Below are 24,536 nucleotides of genomic sequence, written 5' to 3' on the forward strand. Positions count from 1 at the left end.
TGCTGCTCCACAAGCTGAGCTGCGCTTGGACAGGTTTGCTTCCTTCAGCAGGGTCAGTGGCACCCACTGTGCCACAGCCGTTCTCAGAGACAAAACTGTGGCACTGTAGGTGTGGGGTTGCTGGAGGCAGCGCTGCTCCTGCCCTGGGCTCCCACCCAGTCTGCCCAGACTGGTGCACCACAACGGGGGTGCTGCTTTAGTCGGTACCACCAAGCAAGGCAACGGCATGTGTTTTACTATAGAAAATCATCTGTGTAGATCAAAATGTAGAGAGCTGGAGCTCCTGGCCACCTGCCCAAGACTGGAAATTCTGCCAAAAATTCAGTGTGGCCACTGGGACAGACAGTGGGGTCCAGGTGCACCCACCGGTTTGGAAGCATTCAGGGCAGCTGTACCAGCTGCCGCTATAAATGTTACCCCTGGAAATGAAGTACGTGCCTTTGTGATGTAGTTGCTTTATTTTGCTCTTGCAAGCAGCCACAAGACAAGAGAATAAATAAATTAAAGCAAAACATGTGGCAGTTTATACAGCCCCACCACAGAGCCGCTGGGCGCCGTGCTAACAGAGTGCTTTGTAGCTGAACCCCGCGCAGAGTTCAGGCAGTGACTGGCCAGAAAGTCAAGTATTTCCCCCTTTGGCCAAAAAGACTTTTAAAAGTGCCCTCAACCAACTCTGATTATAAAACATAGAAAAAAAACTCTTCTGATGTCATAGGGTCCTAAGGGTTGGTTCCGAGTGTGTCAGTCTGTTCCAAAGTACTTCTGTCCGAAGTGTGTCGGTGCAACAGGATGAACTTCTGTGGTTAAAATGGTGATCTCTGGGAATTCCTGGATGATGGATTTGGCACCTTTGGAGAGAGGACAAAGGCAACAATGACTGTGGCCCTGCAGCAGCCCCCCAGGACCACATTAAGTCCCGATTAGCAGAGTTCCCTAGGTCAGCCCCTGCTCGTCTACCACTTCGTGTTCCTGCCTTAGCAGGCTCTCTCAGAGGAAGAACTCCTTGAATTTAGCAGACTGCTTTCTGGGGCTTTGTTACTTGGGATGTTCTTTCCTTTACCATAGGCATGTACTCTAGTCACCAATGTGCTCACATCCTGACAGGAATAACTCTCTGCAGCTCAGATGCCTTGGGAGCCATTTCATACCATGCTTAAACCCATGCCCAGGATCCACTGTCCTGCTTCTCAGAACCAGATCCTCCACATTAAGACCCTTAACGTGCAGGCAGGACAGTTCTGTGGCTTCCCTGACCTCAGGCTCTTACCGACCTGATGTTTTCTTTGGGGGGGACACACAAACCCAGCGCTGCTACAAGCCCAGAGTAGCAGCAGGACTGGTGCTGCTCTGTGAGCTGGAGCAGTGATTTATCTCCCAGGCAGTGCTGCAGATTACTGCTTTTGGGAATACTCTTCCATCAGGTGTAAGAGGCCTTTTCCTTTCTGCTGGGCCACTCCACTGCCCATGCTGAACTTGCCGCTGTTCGCTCTTGGTTTTTTTTTCAGCAGAAGAGGGAGGAAAAAAGGAACCCTCTCTCAGGAGTAAAGCGATGCTGCTGCTACCTGCAAGGGAACGGCTCTCTGCTGGCCTAAGCATGTGAGGATGTAACTCTTCCCCGTTAAACATACCTGTGCTCACGCTTCTCAACTTACCGTGAGGCGTGGAGAACAGGCTCAGCAGGATAATGACACTTGGTTGTACACCGTGTTCTACAAGAACTTTGACAGCCTCGATGACCGTATTACCAGTACCTAAAAGGGGAAAGAGACATTTTTTGGGTGTTTTTCCTCCTCCCCCCACCCCTTGAAGAACTTGTCCTTGGCCATCTGAGCATATCTGTGTTAATGCTGCCTGATGATCCTGTCCTTTCTCTCTGGAAAACCATCACCTGCCTCTACACGTAGGAATTGTGGAAAACTTTGGCCTCCTGATGAAGGACCTTCACCTCTACTCTGAAACAGCAAACTTGATGAGTTACAGGCACTGAGATCTGTGGATTTTATGAAAGCCTGAGGTAAGAAAGCTTACCCAAAAGTGTAAAATGGCAATTACAAGCTCCATGGGTAGAACTGGAATTAAATCTTAAGACTGGGTAAATTACTTACCCTGACAAACTCCTTACCACACTGGCACATTTTTCGTATTTTTGGCAGTTTTAACTGTCTTTAATTTTGAAATAATTTAATTCTAGGATTGTTACACTCATCTAAAAATTGTCTTAAAAGAACATAAGAAAAATAGTGTTTGAGTCTCTTCTTGTAGCAAAAATTAAAAGAAATTTCTATCAACTCCCAATGCTTCAGCCTTTCTCACAAACACAGGCCTGCCCAGACAGTTTGCCGGCTGACTAATGGTCAATATACACAGCCCAATCAATTCCCTGCTACGTCACCCAAATCACAGAAAGAACCTGATGAAAATCCCTGAACTGTGTTAATTTTCCCTTAAATCCAATGCTCTGCCCGGACCCAGTGATGAAAGGCACTTACTTAGTATTGGGTACATGAGAAGAACTTTCCTCCTGTAAATGTCTGGGGGGAACTTGGCATAGTACACTTTGGCTCTCTGTGTCTCCTCGTCGCTCTGTATCAGGATCTTTCCTATGCGGATCGAGCGGCAGCAGTCTCGTAAGCCTTGCTCCATCGCCTCTCCTCCAGGCAGCAGCAAAACAACCAACAACAAACTGTTACACGCGGAGGAGCGGCACAGCTGCGAGATGCTGCAGTTCAACAGGCCCAGCACCGGCCTGGGCAAGAGGTCCCAAAAGGAGATTTGTTTTTTTCTTGGTTCTAAGTGTTAAACCCACTTGAAGCTGTTTCCTTTTTGCTCTGTTGAGACAGCAAACGCGTCTCCTCGGTGTCACTTCGCTCCCGGGTACGAGTGTTCCCACTCACCAGCACTGAGCTCTCAGAGGCGAGAGCTGGAAAGATCACAACAAACGTATGGGGGTTGGAGACACCGTGGTGCAGAGCACAGGAGAGCGGCAGAAGCCGCAGAGCTGCTGGTTTTACATCCCACAGGCACCGGTTTCCACAGCAAAGCGACAGTGAGTTGGCCAGGGCCAGGCAGGGTTTGTTGGGAGCCCGGCCCTGAGCGGGAGACATGAGCGGCAGACGAGGCCGGGCAGCTGGCCTGGCCCCTCTCGGCTGCTGGAGGAGAAGCCAGGTGAGATCTGCTGCAGCCCATTGTCTCCTGAACAGGGAATGCAGCCGATTCCTTGGCACTCTGTGACCAGGGACAGCTAAGGGCGAGTCACAGCGGGCAGGTTTGGGTAACACTCGGCTGTAGGGAAGCTGTGTCACAGTTCTGAAAGGAATTTGCTTACAGGTTTCTGCTCATTCAACAACCAGAAAGCACCTACCACTTCTCATGATGCTGACTCCACAATTTCCCTTCTCAAATCTGACTCCTTCATACTTGTGTCCTGCAAGGGGAAAGAAATTGTCATCAGGGGCAGCGACCGCTCCCTTCTGCCCTGCTCCGTCCTCTGGGCAGGGGGATGCTGGCTAGTGACCTTGCTGGGAACAGGAGCCAGACCCAGGGGACAGCAGCGAGCTCTGCACCTCTCAAGGGGTGGCAGGACCCCACCTGCACATGGTGCTTTTTTTGACTTTTAAGAGTCATGTCAGAGAAGTGGCAGGGAAGCGATCCTTTCAAGGATGTGTTTGTAACTCGGGTATTATCTATGTGAAGGGTGTTAACACAAAATAAGCGTGGAGAAGAGAAGACTGCAGGGAAACCTCTGAGCTCCTTCTCGTCCCTTGAGGGGCTTGGGGAGAGCTGACAAGGGTCTGGTACTGAGGGCTGGGAGGGCCAGGTGCAGGGGAATGGTCTTCGGCTGCAGGAGGGGGATGGAGAGGGGCTGGAAGGCAGAAATTCTTCCCAGGGAGGGGTGAGGCCCTGGCACAGGGTGCCCAGAGAAGCTGGGGCTGCCCCTGGATCCCTGGCAGGGCTCAAGGCTAGGTTGGATGGGGCTTGGAGCACCCTGGGCTGGTGGGGGGGTGTCCCTGCCCATGACAGGGGACACTGTGGGGCTCTGAGGGCTCTTTCAGCCCCAACCAGTCAGGGGTTCTGCGGTCTCCACTTCTTGTAACAGGGCTGTATTTTTCTGCATTACGCTCCACTTCCAGCCCTACTGGGGAGGGGTAAGTTCCCAGGTACCTGTTGGAGTGGTGACGGTACATTCTGTGTATGGCAGCTGGTTCAGGCCCTCCTCCACCACGAGTCTGATCTGTAGAACCAAACAAAGAGATCTGTCAGCTTAAAGGGGGCTGTTATCTGTGGAGGTACAATACTAACCCTGAGTAGTTTTCCCAGGTACTAAGTGAACACCTAACAGTCTGAAGGGTCTAAGTGCATCTCTTTAACAGTAATTGGGGACTATTTGGAGCCCCTTTGGGGGAGATGCCTATGTTTTGTCCACAAATCAAATGAAGGTGTTGCAGAACAAAATTGGGGGAAGGGGGAGGATCATCAGAGATCATGAAACTGAGTTTTCTCTCTGACAGGCATAGGCATCAGGGACACATTTTTTCTCACCAGATAAAGGAAGCAACAATGCAACTTCATTTTGCTGACAGAATCCTAGTGAGGAGGAGGGGAACCCCACACTCTCAGTTCCCCATTGGCTGCACTCTCAGGTCTATTTTCACATCCGTATTTCGCTGACTAAACAGCCAAACAGCCTCACATCCAGACTCACAGCAGTGTAACTGCCTCACCGAGGGCCCAAACATAGGTCAGGTGATGTTAAAATGGTCTCTTTACTACCTCCTCCTTCTGGCTCTGCCCGCTGCGGTTAGTAAGGGATGCTCAGCCAAGTGCTGGTGTTCTCACACCAGGGACACAGAGATGTCTATGCGAGGGGCAGCTCTAAGCCGCACACCCCTCCAGGCCAGAAGACCTCCTGCTCTCCCCAGGCGCTGGCCCTGCAGCTGTACCCCCAACAAATTTACCAAAATGTGCTCATCTGAACCCAGAATGACTGCCCACATGTGCTCTGCATATGAAAGATGTAACAATCCTCTCTGCTAGTGAGCCAAAGACTTGCAGGCAGAGCTGCTTGGGGAGCCACTGCCAAGCCCAAGATGAAACCTGTCAAGCAGAAGTCCTGGCAGGAATGAGGCGCTTGCTCCTAGGGCCAGGTTGAGCACCCTGCTCGCTTCAGACATCGCCCGTGTCAGAAACAGGGCAAAGCAGATGAGGAGGCTTCTGCTGATCTCACATCCTGCCCCAGGCTCTGCTGGGAGTCACAAGCAGGCCCTTAAATGTGCAGCCCCCCCTCCCCGAAGGTGTTCTGGGTCACTCTGGCACTAAGCTGGTGCAGGGCTGCGAGCATGCGGCTCGCATGGAATGGGAGCAAAAGACTGGAAAAGCAGTTCTTGGGGTAAAGCTTCCACTGCAGCAAAACTGCATGGGGGATTCAGGTCCTTCTGAACTGTCAGTTCCCTCTGGGCTTGGTGGCTCCAGGTAGTGGAAGTAGAGAAGCTAGCTCCACTACCTTCCTCCTCCTCTTCCTCCTGTCTCTCCACAAGTAGGGTTTTTGTCTCAGACTTTTGACTCCATCTCCTTAACCCTCAGACTGAAGGCAGTCTGTTCTACTGCAGGACACATCTTCTCACCCAAACAAGCCAAGGAATCCTTGTTTAATTTTAGGTTTCTGGGATGTTTGTACACAAAATTTTAATTTTTTTTGTAAAAGTTATTTCAACAAAAAAACCCCACCCAAACCATAAGCCAGGTTTGGAAGAAATGCTTTTTTCATACTGCTGCCATGCTGACAGGGTTAGTATCGCTCCACAGATCTGCCACAAGTTCAGAGTAAACCCATGGAGCTCTACAGTCAGGTTACTCCTCATATCAACATTTTATACAGAGGCTGGGAAGGGTATCTTTGTAAACTTGACCTGTTGCTGAAACACTGATTTTTGCAGGACACCTTCTTCTGCCCCCACACTCAGCATCACATTTCCATCTCTTTTCTCACAGGTGCTGAGAAGCAGCAGCCCTGCTCCTCTCCCAGAGCAGTGTCCAAGCTGCCACTGCTTGGAAGCTACACCAGGTATTATTATGGCCCCCACGTGAAGTAAGGTGAGTAAAGCTGTGGTCACGTGGTAGAAGAGCTTGACCAGAAATGAAAGCAATGCACTGAAGTTGCCAATAACAAAACTAAACCCTGGTTTTAATTGGGGGGGTGGTGCTAAAAGGGATGTTAACTAGCAGGCCTAGTTAAACTGTCCCGGCTTGCAGCGGTGTGCTGAAGGTTTAGATGCAGCAATTCATGCTGCTATACAAGCTCTCATCTCAGCGTGCTCAGTGATTACAATGGGATGTTTAAGATGTACCCCAGAGCCTCTGCAGCGCGTGAAGGGAAACACTTGGTGCTGGGAACCTTCGTTAGCACAAGACCTGTCAGAACAGTCAGTGGAGGCAGCAGTTAACAGAGGCCAGGGAGTTTCAGCTAACTGCCACACAAACATTTCAAGAACATGCAAATGTCAGTGAAACCGGCCCTCTCCCAGCCCAGTGAGTGCATGACCAGTCTCCTGCCCACTGAAGCAAGCAGGTTTTAGCCAGTTCTTTAGTAGTGAGCACAGCACTGGGGAGGTGAGCACCTGTGGAAAGCTGGCTGGCAGCACTCTCGTTTGGGAGAGGTGTAATCTCTAAATCAGAGCTTTAGGTTAGGTGCACTCAGAGGTGGTGCCGCTCTGACTAGACCAAATGGGAGCCCTGCCAGAGCCACCTCAGACGGTATCCGTGATCCTCAGCATGTTACACCTCTTCTGCCTGCCTGCAACTGGGGAAAAGGTGAAGCATCTGAACGCCAATAAACCAGAATTTAATTCAATTCTGGAGTGACCATTGTTATCTTCCTCTATTTGTGGGAAGGCAGTCATCTAAAACTGTGTTTTATGTGACAGACACGCATCACCTCATTTCCAAGCTCACAGTAATTCCTGGGGGATGCTCTAACCCATGATGTTGTAGCATTACTTGGAAGCTGAAGGGAAGGCAGAGTAGTGGGTCTCTCAGCCATACTTTGCATCTGTATTTTTTTGCACCTCAGGATTTCACACCACTTTGAAAGGATGCTCTATGACCCCTCTGAAAGAAAGGCAGGTGGGCAGCAAGGTGAGGTGACCTGTTCAGTGTTACACAGGGGGTTACTGGTGGGGCTGAGAAGCTAATTTAACTCCTTAACCTCAGACCTCCAGTCAAACCACAAAATGTACCTTCTGCTGAAGAGCACCACTGCTCTTCCATGTCACCCCCTTACCACGTGCAACAAGCTGCCAGAAGAAAAAACTGTACAGCTGGACACTCATCAGCTTGAGAATCCACCCCTCCTTAAGAGCTCTTCTTGTGGTGACCCGACGAGGTCCTGCCACTAACTGCCAAGCCAGCAGCAAGCTTAACTCCATTCTCTGCTCTCTGCAAGGAGATGTGTTCTGTTCCCCTACAGCCCCTTGTATCTGTTTCTGCTCACTCTGTACTGCAGCTTGCCATTAAGCTCTGTTTGCTAACTGGGTAGAAAACATAGCAAGTCTTAGCTATGTTTGCACAAGACCGTGTCCCACACGAAATGATAACTATTCTTCACCACACCTAGGAATAACAAACAGAAAAACGAGGCAGTCCTGCCTACTGCTCTGCATGAAACTCCTCCTACAAAACGGAAGACCGCCTAGCAAACATCTGCATGGCCAGCAACGGGCATTTCAGCTCTCCAGCTGTGCAAGTGCTGGCCAGTCCAGACAGGATGCTAGTCCAAGGGCCTGGACTGAACTTGCTGCCTGGAAGCAGCAGTTTCTAGCAATGGGGTAGAGGGGAAAGGCAGTTCTGCCATCGGAATGCCACAGGACCTCCAAGTACAGTGAGCAGATACATGGGACAGGTCCTTCACACTAATCAGTGACAACAAAGGGCAGTGAAGACTGTTAAGGGGTTTTCTGTCAGACTTAGAATGGCCACTGTTGGCAATTTTTATGAAATCCTTCCTGTGCAAGGAGACCTGGTGGGGAAGGGGCCTGATGCCTGCCCTGGATACCTGCCGATGTGTGGGGCTGCCCCAGGTCTTGGCTTCTTGCATCTTACTGGCACATTTCATCAGGTGAAAAACCTGAAACCACAAAACTCAGAACAACACGTGGCTGAGCTAGTCCTTCACAGGTAGTGCGTGTTCCCTGGACCGTTCCTACTCACCCAGTGAACTGTACCAGACGTGTCTATTTAAATAGTCCCACTGAGAATGGCTGGCAGGGAGCTGGGGCTGTGACTTTCTGCCTGTTCATCACAAAGCACTGCTGGCAGAGGCAGCACCCCAGTCAGTCACTTGATTGCTGAATTCTGAGTGATGGGGTTTGTCGGCTTGGGCCTTTACCCTTCTTGGTGAATGGGAATGCAAGAAATGTCCTCAAGAAGGAAAAAGCAGGAGGGGCGGTGGAAAAGCCGCAAAGATACAAACACTGCAGTCACAGTCTTAGGTTGTGGTCGTAGCTAAACCCCGAGCAAGCCTGGATCAGGCACAGATTAAGATTGGGCTCATTGCAGGAAACATGCCTCCTGCAGCAAACGGTCCTGGTATGGTCACTGGACTTGCTGGTCACTGGCTGGACTCATCTTTGCAACAGGGTGAAAGACAGACTTTCCTAGTTAATGAACATGGATTTGGAAACAGCAAACACCCCCGTGAATACAAGGAGGTAGATGTGTGGGCAGGAGTGTTGTGGTTTTCTTTAGGTGTGTAACTGAGATAAATGCAGCACTCCCAAAAGTCTTTGTTCTGACTTACTGACGTGTGAACACTTGAAGTTGCTTCGTCCCTGCCAGTAAGTACCACACAGCTAAAACCCAGTTCCCAGCACGGATGCACCCAGAGCTACTAATGCAACACACAAGTGGCTGGAGGCACTTCTGCATGCAAGCAATTGCTAACGTCTAGGCTGTACCAAATCACACAGCTCTGTTCACAACATCTGAAGTGCTGTTTCAAAGTAAAACTCAATTAGCTCTAGCCTCTGTGCATCTGTTTTTGAACAGTATTCTCTTACTACTGCTGCTGTCTGTCCTGAAGTAGTTGTGTTTGGCAATCACATGGTTTCTGGAACCCTTTGAGAAGAAAGCAGTCCGTAAGAGAGAAGTCCCTATATAGAAAGCTGCTATCAAACAGCAATTCCCTTTGCATGGAAAAGTTGCCCTTACACCACCATTATTCTAGCCTGAAAGACCCATTTTATAGAAGAGTTACAAAGTACAATACCAGGAAGAAATTCTTCACCTACCAGACGGTCTGCAGAAAATACGAAGTCTCCTCTACTGGATTTCCTGAAAAAGGTAATAATGTCTTTTTTAAATTGGGGAATAACTTTAAGAACACTGCTTACATATGCTATTAATTCAAGGACAGTATATTCTAAAGGCATTTCGGGGAAAAGTCTCCTACCACATGCACAATGTATCCCACAGATACTCTGCTTCATGGGTTTCCTGCGTGGTGGTGAAGGCTGTGATGCTAATGCAGGAGGGTTTTGCCTCTTACTGCAGCACTGCTGCACTGCACCAGCAGCAATGAGTGTGAGAACATAAGGACGATATTCTGTAGGCCTTCTGTCATACCACTACCCCAGCTCAGTTCCGAAACACCTCGTGAGCTCAGATGTGCACCGACATGGTACGTTCCCAACAGCTCTGAGCGAGAGCGCTTTGCTCTGCCTGTTCTCAGGTCAATCAGGAACCACGGGGTGGTGATGCTGATGCCAAGCCCTGAGACAGTTAACACATACATACACTATCTCTTATCTGGAGTTCCTTCACAGTGTGACTAGATTAGCGAACCTGAGACTAAAATGAGGAGGGATCAACAAGTATTCCCATGAAAACACCTCTGTAATCTTAATAGCTCAGGTGTGGCTGTTTGCTCATGCGACTGCAGAGCTCCTGGCCTATCCAGAAGACAGGATAAGCTCACATCCTCCACCTATGTACCACATATGCCACGCAAAAAGCCTGAGTTTTAAAAGCAGATTTCAACACCTTGCTTCCCATGTCAGACCAACGGGCAGGTAGATGCCTCTTACACTGTGTGCTGGGTGTGAATGTTGAGTCCTCTGATGGGACGTGAACTGATGTGCCTTTTAATTTCTGTCCTTTTCAGGTGATGGCTGTACCTAGAACATCCACCTTCCAGACCATTAAGTATCCTCCCTGAGTTAAGGCAGCACTGGTGTTACCTGTTCTTTGCTTTAATCCAGAAAGAAAGATGAAGTGGTAGTTATCTACCTGCCCCGCAGGTGACACAGCTCTTCCCTCTTCCCAAGCAGTGTGTGTGAACATACCTGCCCTTTTGCCAGTTTAAACAGGACTTTTTGGCCAGTAGCTCCTCTTAGCCGTACAGCAGCTTATCCACAGATACTTCTTCTAAGGAGTTTCTTTTAGACCTTGGTTTGAATACTACAGTTGCCACAGAGGCAGATTACACTTTCCCTGGAAAAGTTTCTGCCAGAGTTTCTAGCCAGTGTCTAAGAGATCCTCCTGCCCTTGCAGCTGAGCACATTTCAGCACCTTTTCCAATGACAGGCACTGAACCAGGCCAGTCTGAGGTCTTTTATTTACTGAGATGCACCAGACTTTCTGGGACAGAGTGTAAAAAACTATGTTTCCTTGTTGTCCTTGCATACAAAGCCTACACCCGCCTTTCTGAGTGGGCTGTTACCCAGTTTTCCTTACTGGTTGGGAAGGGAGCTTGGAAGTAACAGTGACATCTCCACTGCCAGGGCAGCATCACGCTCCGAAGAAAGCAGAGTTTGCCATCACTGCAGCTGTTATGAGTAATTCATTACTTACAAGTCTTATTCTATGCTTCCCCTTACTGAAGTCTTGTGCAATGAAGCTGATGCAACTCTTGAAAAATCTCTTCAACATTAAAACATCAACTGCTGGCTTCTGGATTAGCTCTAAATGTACTTGCAAGAGTTCGAAACCTACTTACAACAAAATAATAATTAAAAAAACCCAGCTGGGTACAGTAACCACACTGCTGATATTCACAAAACTATAAGCTATTTCCTTTTCACTAACCTCAAAACCTTTTATAGGCCATCACCAAGCCTAGCTTGGATTTCCTCCCTCTCTCAGCCCACTTAACAACTTCCCCTTCTGCTCTGCAGGGAAGCTGCCAGGCTGCCATGCTCACTGGCAGAGTTCTGCTGGGTGGCCCTGCCGCAGCTGCTGCCCTCCTCACCCCCAGACCTCTGTGTGCTCCTGCCGGCCACCAGAAGATGTTTTCCCACAATGCTCTGAAGATCAAAACCCCCCCACCACACCAGTTTAAGCTAACAAGGCTTGTGTAAACCAAGAAAAACTAATGTAGGTATTGTCCTTGAGAAATTATGATTAGTTTTGCACGAAAATACATTAAGTGTTATGAGCAACAAAGTTAAGCAGCAAAGAACCAGGAAATACCAAAACACAGACTACGCAGATGGACAGATAGGAAACAAGGGAAAGAACCCTGTCAGCGCTGCATGTTCAGTACTGCAGATGTTGGAAAGCCAGCAGCACGTTGCAGGAACAGAAGGTTTTATTCAGAACCAGATCATGCTATCAATAAACTTAACTCCACACCTCTGCATCTGCTGGAGGTCCCTGCATCACAGCGGGCAGATCGTACTTTTCATGGATGGCCGCTAGTGGTGTTTGTCACGCGTCGCATGCTAAACTCGGTGTCATCAAACCCAACCCACAGATGTGACCAGTTAATTTTAGGTATCTATCTCACTTGGGATGCTGGGCAGTGGGGCACAGCTGTGCACAGGATTCCTGCACTTCGGTTTCAGATCTGTAAAACTGGAGTAACAGCTTCATGTCTCACAAGGAAAAGCAGCTGCGAGGCCTCACGGTGACACAAGAGTAACAACGGGAAATAACGCCTTCAAAAAAGACACACTCCCTTGAAGACACGGCACCCCAGGCAAACACACTGCTCCTTGCCTGCCTCTCTCCTCAGTAACCTCTCTCTCCCATTCCTCCCAGCCCACCACGGTTTAGCCTCCACGCTCATCCCCAACCTACCATTAGACAGCTCCTTTTGCTAACAACTTGCTCCAGTCCCCACTCCACATCCGTCAAATTCTCGTTCACATTCCTTTCAGCTGGTCCCACTTTTCTCTCCAATCTTTCCCTCTCTCTCAGGCTGCCTTTGTGACCCGTTTTCCTCCGTCTGGCCGTGACCCCAAACCCTCTGTCATCCTTCAGATCCCGTGTGTGCTCCTGTACCCGCGGTGCCTCAGCCCGGCCCACGCCGCGCGCGGCGGTAACGAGACCAGCCCCGCCGGGCGGCGCCACAGGAGGCTGCGGCTTCCCGCCCCGGGGGTCTCGCACCCCCGTCGCGCGGCGGTGACGGTGTGTCAGGCCAGCTCCTCGCTGGCCGCGCCGCCGAGGGTCGCAAGAACCTCACGCCAGGGAGCGCGAGTTCACGCTGTCTTTGTCCCCGACGGCGCCGGGGCGGGGCCGGCCACCGAATCCCTCCGGGAGCGCAGCGGAGGCCGAGCCCGGGCCCCGCGGCGGGGCCGCCTTCCCTCCGCACGCCGCCTTTCGGCCTGGCGTCACCAGACATGGCCGGACGGCGGGGGCGCCAGCGTTCAGCCCGGCAGGCACGGAGGGACACCCGCCGCCCCCACACTGCCCCGAGCTCGGCCGCCGGCCCCGGCGGGGTCGTCCCGGCTGACGGGCGGCCACGCCGGGGAGGGACAGCTGCGCCGAGCGCGGCAGCCAGTGCCGGACACCTGCCAAGAGCGGGCTGGGGGGAAGGACGGCGGCTCCAGGTGGGAGGGGGGCCGGCGGGCCGCGATGCCCCCCGGCCGCCCCGCCCCGCCCCGCCCCGGCTCCTCCTCAGGCCACGCTTGCCGGCGCCGCGCGGCCTCCAGGACGCCGCCCGCCCCGCTGCCCCGCTCACTTGTCCCTGATGATGGTCTGGAGCTCCCGGATCTGGTCGTTCATGGGCAGCAGCTTCAGCTGCGGCCCGATCGGCGGCGCGTCGCCCTGTCCCCCGGGGATCGGCGGCGGCGGCGCTGCCGCCACGACTCCGTTGCCACTGCTGCTGCTGCTGTCCGGGCTGGGGCAGCCGCTGTCCTCGCCGGGCTCCGCGAAGCGGATCAGCCGCGACACGCCGCCCACTGTCCCCGGCGGCTGCTCGTCCTGCGGCCGCGGGTCGAACTGCTGGCTCCGGCCGGGCATCGCCTCCATGCGCCGGGTCGCCCCCCCCCCCCCCGCCGCCACGCGCCTCGCCGGGCCCGCTTGCGCCGCCGCGGAGGGGGGGCGGGGCAGAGCAGCGCGCGCCGGCCTGCCCGCGTCCTATTGGCTGCCGACGCCGCCACTCAAGGCCGCGCGGGAGCGCTGGCACGGCAGGTGGGCTGTCCCTCGCGGCGCGGGGGTCTTCTCGTGCCGCCGCTTTCCCGCTCTTCGCGCCTCCCTCGCCGGTCGCTCCGCTCTGCGGCGGCACGGGGTCCGCTGTCAGCCTGCGAACCGCGGCGGGGCCTCACCCTCGGCCTCGCTCCCTGTCCGCCCGTTCGGCTTTCCCAGTCGCGCGGAGCGGAATGCCGCCTCCCCGGGTCGCTGCCCGCGCGCTTGTCCGTAGGGATCGTCTGGAGCTCCCGGAGCTGCCGGTGCCGCCGCCGCGACCTCCCTGCTGCTGCCCGCGCCGGGGCGGCCGCTGTTCTCGTCGGCGGGCTCCACGAAGGGGATCCACTCCTCCTGCGGATGGTTCGGGCAGAGCAGCGCCCCCCTGCGCTCCCCCTTGCGCCATGTTGTGAGGAGCGAGACTGCCTCAAAGAGATGGGAAGGGCACGGGACTTGAAACGTCCGTTGTTCGTTTGCTGTACCAAGCAAGAAGGGACAAAGAAATGACCTGTTTTGAGGAACACAAAGTTTCCCTCAGGATCGGACTGTTGTCCCTTGAAGAACAGACACGACTGCAGCAAACACCCCACAGCCGCTGCATTCCCAGACACTTGCCTTGTGCTGCCACTACGGTTTGAAGGGGCCCTGAAGCTCTGCAACTGGTTCTTGCTTCTGCCCAGACAAGAGTCTTCAGAACTTCAGAGTTTGTAAGGCTGAGGTGCTTTTAAGGAAAGGGAATACCCATCATGACTGCAAATGGAGCAAATAACTGAAAACCCTTTAAACGACCAGTCAGTGCATTTACTTGGGAAGAAGTCTGGAAAAACTCAATACATCAATTATCTCTTCAACATTATGGGACTAAAACCACCTTTGTGGAGTGTAAATGCCAAACGCTGCCTCTGGCACTCAACCAGCAGCACACGTTTCCAACTCACGTGTTTTGAATCTCCACCTTCATTCCTGACTCCACACACACGTGAATTTCCATGGAGCACCGATCCAGGAATGAGCTGATAGTACCCTGACTACCAGGCCAACTCGGGCATTTCAGCCCAGGAACGAACACAAACTCTGGGGATTAAAGTTCCCCTTTGCATTTTAGGTGCCTGCAAGTAGGATTGGGCTCAAAGGGCACTCTAATGCCAACTCTAAGACAACTACACCCTCCTAAATTGTTATTTGGGGTTTTTTTAAAATCTATGGCCCCAATATTCTTGACTCTGGATCCTGGCAGTGTGTTTCTTTTCACACCCAGCTGCACACACATACACGCACGCTCAGCACTGTTCCTCTCAGCACGCTGCCATCCAGCTAGTAGTTCTGTGCCAAACTGACATGGGTCTGTCTCTCACTGAGTTGAAGTGACTCAGAGCTTGAAGCATATTAAAAACCACCACTTGTCAGAGAAGGTTGGAGAATCAGTGTCAAAATAAATAACATCCCCAAGAATATTATGGCTTGGAAGAATTTCAAGTCCCTGATGTTTGCAAAACAAAAAGGCCTTTGGAAATGCCCTTGCATCGAGACTTTTTTCCTATTTTGAATAAAAAATATATATTATTTATAAAATAAAGAGAGCAGGCCAAAGGAGCTTGGCCAGAATCGCTCTATAAAACTGTTCTGTTCACTCCATAACTCAAACTTCCAAAGCCTCGAAAGGTCTGGACAGCAGGATTTCTGGAGGAACACTAGAATGCCGATTGCCATCAGGAGACGCTTCGTGATGTTTTCTCATCTTGAAGCTCCACTTGTTTTCTGCCCCTTGAGACAGAAGTCCCTGCTGAGAGAAGGGATGCTGACTCCTGAGAGGGAAGCTGAAATGGAAATAAAGCAAAAGGTGCAGCCGTGAGCTCTGGTGCGAGGAGCCGTGGCTGCCTGGCTGACCGTGCCAGAAGCACAGGGAAACTGCTGCACAGTTTCTTTCAGCCCTGTCTCTGCACCTGCCCAAACCTGTAACGGGTCACTATACAGACTGCCAATCTGGTACCCATACAAGTTAGTGGCAGGAGTCGTTCCTGCCACGTTTCCTGGGGGCTGGAGGGGCTGTATCCTCCCCCACAAACAGGGCTTTCAGCTCTTGGGTTAACTGTCTCAGCACCCAGCCCCAGGCTCCAGGTGTTTCTTTTTAATCCTCTTAATCAATACCCTGCTGGGCAAAGTGGAGAGGTATTGGTGGAGTATGACCATGAGTAGGTGTGTCAAGACAACACCCTGGTGAGAGGGTCTCTGCCCTTCATGGGGCCCAGAGGCCTGGAAGACACCACTGGAACACTGACCTTTCCCAAAAAGCGTTCTACTGCCTCCTGCTCAAACTGTTATGTCTCCCTTTCTATGGCCAGGTACGAGGCTTCACCAGAACCTACAGAAGGAAAGACAAAGTCGTTAGAGGTCAGTAAATCTGGGGTTCTCACTGAGAACGTATTTTCACTTAGTGGAGGAGTGTGTGTTTGAGAATCATTCCCAGTAAAAGCAGCCAGCTCAGAGCCACCTGAAGCGCAGCTTTTGAATGGAGATCACTCTGTTCTGGGCTTTGCCTATTGCAAAACTGTGTCATCAGCTTTAAAGCCAGAAAGACAATGCATCAAATCTAGTGCAGAGCTAGGCAAGCATCAAGACCAGATGGACTTCTTTACTCTTCTAATAAAGCTGAACAAAGTATAAAGCAGCTTCCTAAAGGCATCACTGCATTCAGGTGTTTGCATGCACGTGTTCCCCAGCTCCCAGGGGATAAACACACTTTAAAAATCTTTTCATTTTTACAAGCACAATTTTATGTCTTTATAGAACTCTGCTACATGAAGCAGCATTTACATAGAAATATACTCTGTGGAAATCTCAGTTTCTCTTTGCAATTTGTAACAACCTCTCAGTTCATTTACTTGCAAGTAAAAAGCTACTTAAACTAAAGACTCCAAAGTAGGGCTCATTTTGAGTCTGTGTTCATTAGTCAAGTCAGAGCTGCTCTGGGACACAGCCAACACTACTTTTTTATTTGTTTAGCTCTTGTAATTCATCCTTTAGGCACTGTAGGTCAAGACACAGTTGATTTCCTTTAGTGCTACTTTACCATGAGGCTCATCTATTTCATCATCTTCCCACTGCTCTTCATTTGCCAGGAGAGGATTCTGTGCTTCGCACAACATTCTCATTGGGAAAGAATGTCCATCGCCCTGGCTGCACGGAAAAGGCAGAGAAAGGCACTGTAAAAAGCAGCAAGTGCCTCTGAAGGATGCCAATTTCTACATGTTTTATCCTGGAAAAGACCTGCTGTGCAAGGACTTTATTTTAAATTGAGCCCAATTCCTAAAGGAGTTAAATTCCTGTGTCTATTAGCACTGGTCTAACAGGTGCCAGAGCAACATTTCCCCTTGTGCTCAGAAACAGAAACTGTTTCAGGCAGGAAAATCTGGGAGAGGAAGAAAACCCGATCTTGAAGCGAACATCCATCCACCTGTGTGCAGATGACACCAAGCTGAGTAGTGCAGCTGATAAGTTGGATGGACAGGATGTCATCCAAGGGAAGCTGGAGAAGCAGGCCCACGTGAACCTCATGAAGTTCAACAAGAACAAGTGCAAGGTCCTGCATCTGGGTTAGGACAATCCACAGGACACCACAAAGATGATCAGAGGGCTGGAACACTTCTCCTCTGAAGACAGGCTGAGAGAGTTGGGCTCGTTCAGCCTGGAGAAGAGAAGGATCCAGGGTGATCTTATAGCACCTTCCAGTACCAGAGGGGCCTACAAGGAAGCTGGGGAGGGACTGTTTAGAAGGACATTGGAGTGATAGGGTGAGGGGGAACGGTTTTAAATTGGACAGGGGTAGATTTACATTGGATATTAGGAAGAAATTCTTCACTATGAGGGGCGGTGAGCCCGTGGCACAGGGTGCCCAGGGAGGCGGTGGCTGCCCCCTCCCTGGAGGTGTTCAAGGCCGGGTTGGATGGGGCCTTGAGCAGCCTGGTCTGGTGAGAGGTGTCCCTGCCCGTGGCAGGGGGTTGGGACTGGAGGATCTTTGAGGTCCCTTCCAGCCCTGACCATCCTGTGATTCTGTGTGTGCCATGGGAGTTGAAGAAGAGAGTTCAAACACCCTGTGCAGCGCATGTAGCCCTCAAAGCCCTTTCCTCCCCTCCCGGCTCCCGGTGCACAGCATCCCGTTTGGGGTTGGACCCGATGATCTCTTGAGGTCGCTTCCAGGCCCTATGATTCTGTGATTACCGCAGCTGCTGGTTGTGGTGCATTGACAGGGACACACAACAGCAGCCAGCCAAGCACATGTGACAGTGGAACGCACGAGGTCAAGTCAGACCTTCCAGTTAGCTGGCACCAGCTTTTAGCACTGACTTGACTGTTACTTACCTAGAGGCAACAGGCAGCAACCAGAGCTTTTTTTCTTCTCCAAACACTTGCTGAAGATTTTTTACAACCCCAAGATTGAATCCATTTTTATCTGGGCCATTCTGAAAGACTAGAGCTGAGGAAGCCTCTGCACACAGATGGGATTTCAGAGGAAAAGGAAATCAATACCAAACACTCCCAGGTAAGATTGTGCATGTTGTAGCTGCCTAAAGACAACAGGATTAAATGTTTAAAAATATCTTAAGTATGGGATGCAGGGGAAAATGGCCAGCCCCTTTTCAGTGGTGTGTGGAGACAGGACAAGGGGCAATGGCTGCAAGTTGGAACATAGGAAGTTCCGCACCAACATGCAGAACTTTTACCCAGTGAGGGTGAGGGAGCCCTGGGACAGGCTGCCCAGGGGGTGTGGAGTCTCCATCTCTGGAGATATTCCAGCCCCGTCTGGACACCGACCTGTGCAATGTGAGCTGGGGAGCTGCTTTGGCAGGGGGGTTGGAACTGATAATCAATGTTACCAAGTATTGGTCACTTTCCTCTACCTGCCCTGGGTAAAAGGTTCTTAGCCTCCAGGAGGAACCTGGTGAGGCATCGCACTCCACCCCAGACCAGACAGTCCACTTTATCCACTTACAGAGTGGCAGCAGTTACCTCTTGCCTCTATTTCAGAAATGTGTGTCACAGATATAAATTCTAAAGCTGATTATTTGCTTAGTTGATGATAATGGAATAGTAAAATTACGTGTTTCCATCAAGTACCACATACCCACTTGATGGTGTAAGTATATACATAAATATATAATGCCAGTTTTTTCAGTGCAGCCAATTTTCTCACATCGATTTAATTCTAATTAGCCTAAGTGAGGAGATACCCACTGTCCTATCACATTTCCAGCATGACAATTCATTATCTGCAGATATTTATTTATCTGTAACTTTCCTGTATTTAATTTTTGACCCTATTCCACTACTCCTTCTTACCATCACCGCTAGTTTCTCACCCTTCTTAAATGTTTACAGCATGGGGTACAGGTACCCATTTGTTATCTGTAAACAAAGCTGCTAGCATTCAGCACTTTTAATCCCTTTTTTTCAGAATTAATCGCCTCCTCTCCCCCTGTCTGCTGATGTGGGTTTTTTCAGTGTTAGATGAATGACAGATCATCATCTGCAATATTCCATCAGAACACTAAAGAGCCCTCTTTGTATTTCGTGACAGGAATACTCTATTTCTTATGCCGTCGCTGGTTGCTTCAGAACTTTGAAGCTGTTGTATATAGACAAAAATGAGTGCTGGTCTCTGCTGTAGCAGAGAGTGCATGTTTTCCGCCTTTGATTTTTAGGTCTTACTGGAAGTATGTAACAGGTTCTGACGCTGATGCAGTGTACGGGCGTACAGAACCCACTCTTCTCCCTGTATTTAATGAAGATATGGCAGTAATAACACAGCTGTCTCTGAATGGTATTGTGAGGTTTAACAATACCATTTGTGGAGTGGTTTTGTACATCTCCATTAGACAGGCGTAGGAGCTATGTCAAACCCTGCGACGCTACAAGTCGGGATTCATTTATCCATGTGTGGGATATTCCGCATCGTGCATGTCCGAAGAGCTTGATATGGTGGAAATACTGGGCAGGAATGATATGGCTGAGAGCCTGTTCTGCAGCTGGGATCAGTCCCTGCATACATAAACCTGTGTATGCAGGCTAGCACAGCAATGCACGTGGAAACACGGCAGAAACGCAGAGAATGACTCGAGGGGTGTTGCGGTGCTGGCCAGCCTGGCTGTCCAGGCTGTCCCAGGCAAAGAGATACAATTAGCACATCTTCCCCGGTCCAGCTTCCGTGTTGAAAAGGCCATGCGGAAGGAAGCAGATGTGTGGAAGCCGTAAGCCTGGAATTTCTGTTTATCCTTCCGAGCGATGCCGCTGGGCGGCACTGTTCAAACCCTGCCCTGGTAAATGCGGTTGTGGAGAAGAATTAGGTGAGTGACAGAGAAATGTCACCTCTTGTCAGCGAATCCTGGTCAGAGGCAAAGTTGCGTATCAAGCGCGGGCTAGAGGAAGGCCCCTCATAAAAAAACCGGCTTTAAGTCAATTGTCCTCTCCCTTTCTGTCTGTCTGTCTTTCTGCCCTGCTAATGAGCTTACTGCTCTGCCTCAAGGCAAAGAGCATCGGTGGTCAGGCTCCGGCAGTTTTGAAATCTTTGTGCGATTAAGACTGCCACACAGTGACGGCCTCCTCACGGCTCTGTGCGGCGATCCGGTGAGATGGGTGCTTAATTAGGAACCAAGCTGTGTTAGCCGGGAACCACGTCTGAGCTGTGATCGTGCTGGCATTCATCCAAGCTCTCTGGGCCATGCCACACAGCAGCAGGTCACACCTTCCCCTCGCAGCTCTGGGGACCAGGGCCTCTGCCCAGCTGAGGGAACTGTGAGGCAGCAGGATCCCCAAAACCTGTTGTGAGGGACGTCTGCCAGCTCGGGCCCTGCCCCTCCTCTAACAGCACCATCGGGGTCCGGCTGCACGCGGAGAAAGCGTGAAGCACCCAGCCGAACCAGAGATGGGTACAGCCGCATCCACGGGGCTGCTCGCCGATGCTTGCGGGTGCGTGGGTTGGGCTTGAGCCCCCCCCCCCCAAATTTCAGCAGCCCCAATTCCCCACCAAGGCCGCCTTTACCCGTACATTCACAGCAAAAGGAGCCGGGGAGGTGACAGACAGCTTGGGACGGGTTTGGCTGCGCCCGTCTCGGGCCGGGCAGAGCTGAGGGTTCTGCGGGGCGGGAGCGCTGAGGGGACGCTGCCATGGCGACCTGCCCCGCCTGCTCCTCAGGGCGGCCGGGCAGCAAGCGGGGCTCCTCCCGCCCCGCCGCTCCTCCCAGCGAGTCTGCCGCCGTCCCACAATCCTCTCCTGCCCGGCCCTCACAACATGGCGCTGCTGGGGGCTCCGCGGAGCCTGGCGGTAGCCGCTTCTTTCAGGCGGCGGCTGCTTGCCCTCGCCTTGCTGAGGCCTCCGGCTGCTGCCGCCTGCGCGTACGGCTGGCCTGCGGGGAGCGGGCGACAGCGGGCTCACGCCGCTCCGGGCAGCGCTCAGGTGCGTGTGGGTCCCGGTCCCGGCCGAGGGCGGGCTGAGTAGGGGCGCCGGGCTGAGTAGGGGCGCCGGGCCCCGCGGCGCTGCCTCCGCCGGCTCTGCGGGGACGGCCCATTTCGTCCTTGCCTTGCGCGGTCGCTGTGTCTCGGGGGGCGGTGGAGGGCCTGGGGGGGTGGCTGGCGCCTCGCTTCCCGGAAGCCGCCCCGCCGTTAGCCCCGCCGGGGCAGCCCCTGGCAGTGCTGTGGCGGCGCGGAGCAACCCTGGGAGCCCGCGCCGGGTGTGGGGGAGGCGCTGCCAAAGTCCTGGGCAAGTTGGAGCCTGGGCCCCGTCTGTCTCGCCTGTCCCCGCGGTGCCCGTGTTGGCTCCCATAGGTCAGGCACTCGGCGCTATCTCCTGGGAGCGAGTACGTGCCTCCTGTTTTAGTTGCAGCTATTCAATTATTTTGCGGTGTTTATACGCTAATGAGGGCTGTAAATGGCTTTAATGGGCATGTCCTGAAAGTTTTCCTGTGTATTAAAGGAATCGAAGACATGCGCTTGGCTTTCCATTGAAAACCAACGTGAACTTGCTTGCTGCGGTCCGAAGGTGCGTGCTCTGCCTGGAGTAAGGGTTCTGGAGCAGGGCCGTACCAGGGCAACTCGCCTAATGGGACGTGGCTGTACCAGCAGCACGGTGCTAAAATCGCTTTGGTGAGGAAAACCAACTGTACAGCCACAGTCCTGCTTCGTGACAGCGAAGCTCTGCCAGTGCCTCTCACAGCTCGGGCTGGGGGATGGTAGAGCCATAGCTTAAAGTGGTAAAGGGAAGGAAAAGCTGAAGTAAGGAAGGAAAAATGAAATCTGACCATAAAGGCAAAGTAACTAACCATTGGGGTTTTGACAAATACTATTTCAAACACTTGCCTGTTATCCTCCTGTTCTTTGCATTTGTGCAGTGCTCAGTTCCTTTGTTATGTTTCATGTTGGTTGTAAGTGCTTTTTTTAAAGCTTACAATTAAGTGTAAGCTTAATTGCATTAGAATGCAGTGTAGGTATTTTCTGTGGCACTTGGTACAGTGAGGTTTGAGTACAGTAGAGTTCGTGTGCCATTGCAGCACAGGGCCATGCCTGTCTTCCTTTGCACTTATATTTTTTCAGTGGTTTTGGTTAGAGTCTTGATTTTCTGTAACAGTTGTATCCTGGAGAGGAAAACAGCTACATGTATTTGGGGAGGGGGGAAAGGGAGTGAAACAGGGTCATAAATACTGTGGAGCTCTGATCTGACTCCATTTCTTCAACTTGAGATCAGTTTGTGTTTCTGTAAAGGGAGCTCCTTCCATTCACCCTCCTACAGCTGGACCAGGCAGGGGTTCCCCATGTCAGAGCTCGTGTTTGGCATGTAGGATCTCTGCTGAGTAGCAGTAGGGAGACGGGGGGGTGTTGGATGTTGGGTCATGCTTTTGAAACTGAAAAGTATCCATGCAAAGGCTGTATTTATTTTTTTTTACCCAAGGAAGCTTAAGGGTTGTTTGTAGAACAGTTTGCCTGTATCCAGAAGAAAAGCAATGGCAAATTCAATTTGATCTAAAACTTACATGGATGCAAAACAGCATTTGACTGAAAAAGTCCAACAGCCTTTAACTAAGCATAATTATTTTATTGGGAATTCATATAAGTCAGGAAATACACTGTGGAGTGTCTTCAGAAAGGTCTTTGGCAGTCGTGGGAAGCAGGGCTTGGTAAATTATTGTAAGTGTAACGGTAAAAAATAGAAGAGACTTTTTTTTTTTCCTCCTTGCCTTGTTATCTTTCCCTTCCAGCTGCCACATGAGGTGACAAAGAGCATGCTGTTCTGCTCAATTTAATAATAGCCCTTGCTCTGGGAGTGGTTCTAAGAGAAGTTTCAGGTATTTTTGTTAAATTTACTTCTACATTGCCCCCTCTTTTTTTTTTTTACCAGTCTGTCCTGTAAAATTACACTGATGTTTATTGTCCAGACATTTCTTGTGTCCATGTGCATTGCCAGATTCTCTTGTCTAAACTTGCTGTTGGTCATGGAAACTGATAATCAGCGCTCTCCGTTAGTCAGCAGTGTTACTGACAGATACGTGCTTAGCAGAGGAGTGTCTGAAGCTCCTTGAGCAGCGCTCGTGTAGTAGCGGTGCTGTGGCGTGTGCTGGGGTGCTGGCTGGGGTGCCATTGGAACTTGGCAGAATTAACAGTAGGACTTGTAGAGCAAGTGCAGGGTCTGGCATCTGGGGAAGAAGAACCCTGGGTACCAGTGTAGGTTGGGGACTGGCCTGCTGGAGAGCAGCGTAGTGGAGAGGGACCTGGAGGTCCTGAGGGACAGCAGGGTGACCATGACCAGCACTGTGCCCTCGTGGCCAAGAAGGCCGATGGCATCCTGGAATGTATCAGAAAGGGGATGGTTTGTAGGTTGAGAGGTCCTTCTTCCCCTCTGCTCTGCCCTGGTGAGACAACACCTGGGATATTGTTCTGTGCCCCTCAGCTCAAGGACAGAGAACTCCTTGAAAGGCCACTGAGATAATGAAGGGAGTGGAACCCCTTCCTGATGAGGAGAGGCTGAGGGAGCTGGGCCTCTTTAGCCTGGAGAAGAGGAGACTGAGGGGTGACCTCATTAATGTCTATAAATATGTAAAGTCAGGAGGCTGGAGCCAGGCTCTTCTCAGGGATGGCAGAGACAGGACAAGGGGCAGCATGTGGAAGCTGGAGCAGAGGAAGTTCCCTGTGAATATAAGGAGAAACTTTTTCCCTGTGTGGGGGAGGGAGTCCTGGGACAGGCTGCCCAGAAGAGGCTGTGGAGTCTCCTTTTCTGGAGACATTCAAACCCACCTGGATGCGTTACTGTGTGATCTAGTCTGGGTGATACTGCTCTGGCAGGGGGTTGGACTAGATGATCTTTCAAAGTCCATTCTGACTCCTAACTGTGATTCTGGGACTTGAATGCTACCCAGCTCCTTGCATCCTACCTTGCTGCAGTTAGTTTTAAAAGAAAAAAACAAACTACCCCCATTAGATGAGTGTGGTACATCTGGAACAGTGTGTAACATACTCCAGAGAGAAGCTTCTAAGTATGGATTTGACCTTGTGCAAATGTGTTTAATCCCTGTTATTTGTTTGTGTTTATAGTATTTACACTGCTACCAACAGTCATGACACTTCAGCAATATGACTTTTATGTGTAATCAGGACTAGACATGTTTCATCCTTTAGAGTGTATAGAATCTTACCCAAAAATACATTAAAAGATCATAATGGTGCAGGGACAGGCGTTCAGAAGTGAGGAAATGCCGGAATTAAAGTTCTCTGCATCATTTAAGTTCAGCATTAAGCAGGACTTGCTCCTGCTCCTTAAAAACGATAACCTGCTACTTTTACCTGTCACTGTAAGGTTGGTGTATGCCTTGCCTTTGTAGCCCTGTATCTGTTGGGAAAGAGTTGTAGTGAGAGTGAGGGGAGTCCCGAGCCTGCTGCAGGATGGGGGGGAGGCGGGGGGGAATGCAACGTACGCTGCTCATCGGGGCAGCTCTGGTAATAATACCATGATGGCCGGATTTACCAGTGAAGTAAATGGCTCACCTTGATTCTTTATTTCTTTGCTTAGACTTGGGTTTTAGCAGGAGCTTGTGAGATGATCAAAACCTCCAGTTTTCCAGGCTCAAGACTCAAAATAAGAACTTAAGTTTTCCAGGATA

General features: G+C 51.2%; 2 protein-coding genes across 2 annotated transcripts in view; one reads left to right on the plus strand and one right to left on the minus strand.

Annotated features, from left to right (window-relative positions):
* Positions 1–453: 453 nt before the first annotated feature.
* UPRT (uracil phosphoribosyltransferase homolog) lies at positions 454–13,242 on the minus strand (the record flags this gene model as incomplete). Its single annotated transcript, XM_084268996.1, has 7 exons — positions 454–848; positions 1,653–1,751; positions 2,490–2,651; positions 3,362–3,424; positions 4,162–4,231; positions 9,282–9,324; positions 12,953–13,242. 7 exons carry the CDS (start codon positions 13,240–13,242, stop codon positions 742–744), a joined length of 834 nt encoding a protein of 277 aa, XP_084125122.1. The 3' UTR covers positions 454–741.
* A 7,438-nt stretch (positions 13,243–20,680) lies between these two features.
* The window catches only part of ABCB7 (ATP binding cassette subfamily B member 7), a gene marked incomplete at its 5' end in the record, with an annotated part of 37,584 nt that continues 33,728 nt past the window's right edge, over positions 20,681–24,536 (plus strand). Inside the window, one exon of the mRNA XM_084269136.1 lies at positions 20,681–20,845. Coding sequence (XP_084125262.1) covers positions 20,681–20,845 — 165 coding nt within the window. The remainder of the gene's footprint in view (positions 20,846–24,536) is intronic.

This window comes from Gallinula chloropus (genome assembly GCF_964237585.1).
Source record: "Gallinula chloropus genome assembly, chromosome: 11".
Lineage (NCBI taxonomy): Eukaryota > Metazoa > Chordata > Aves > Gruiformes > Rallidae > Gallinula > Gallinula chloropus.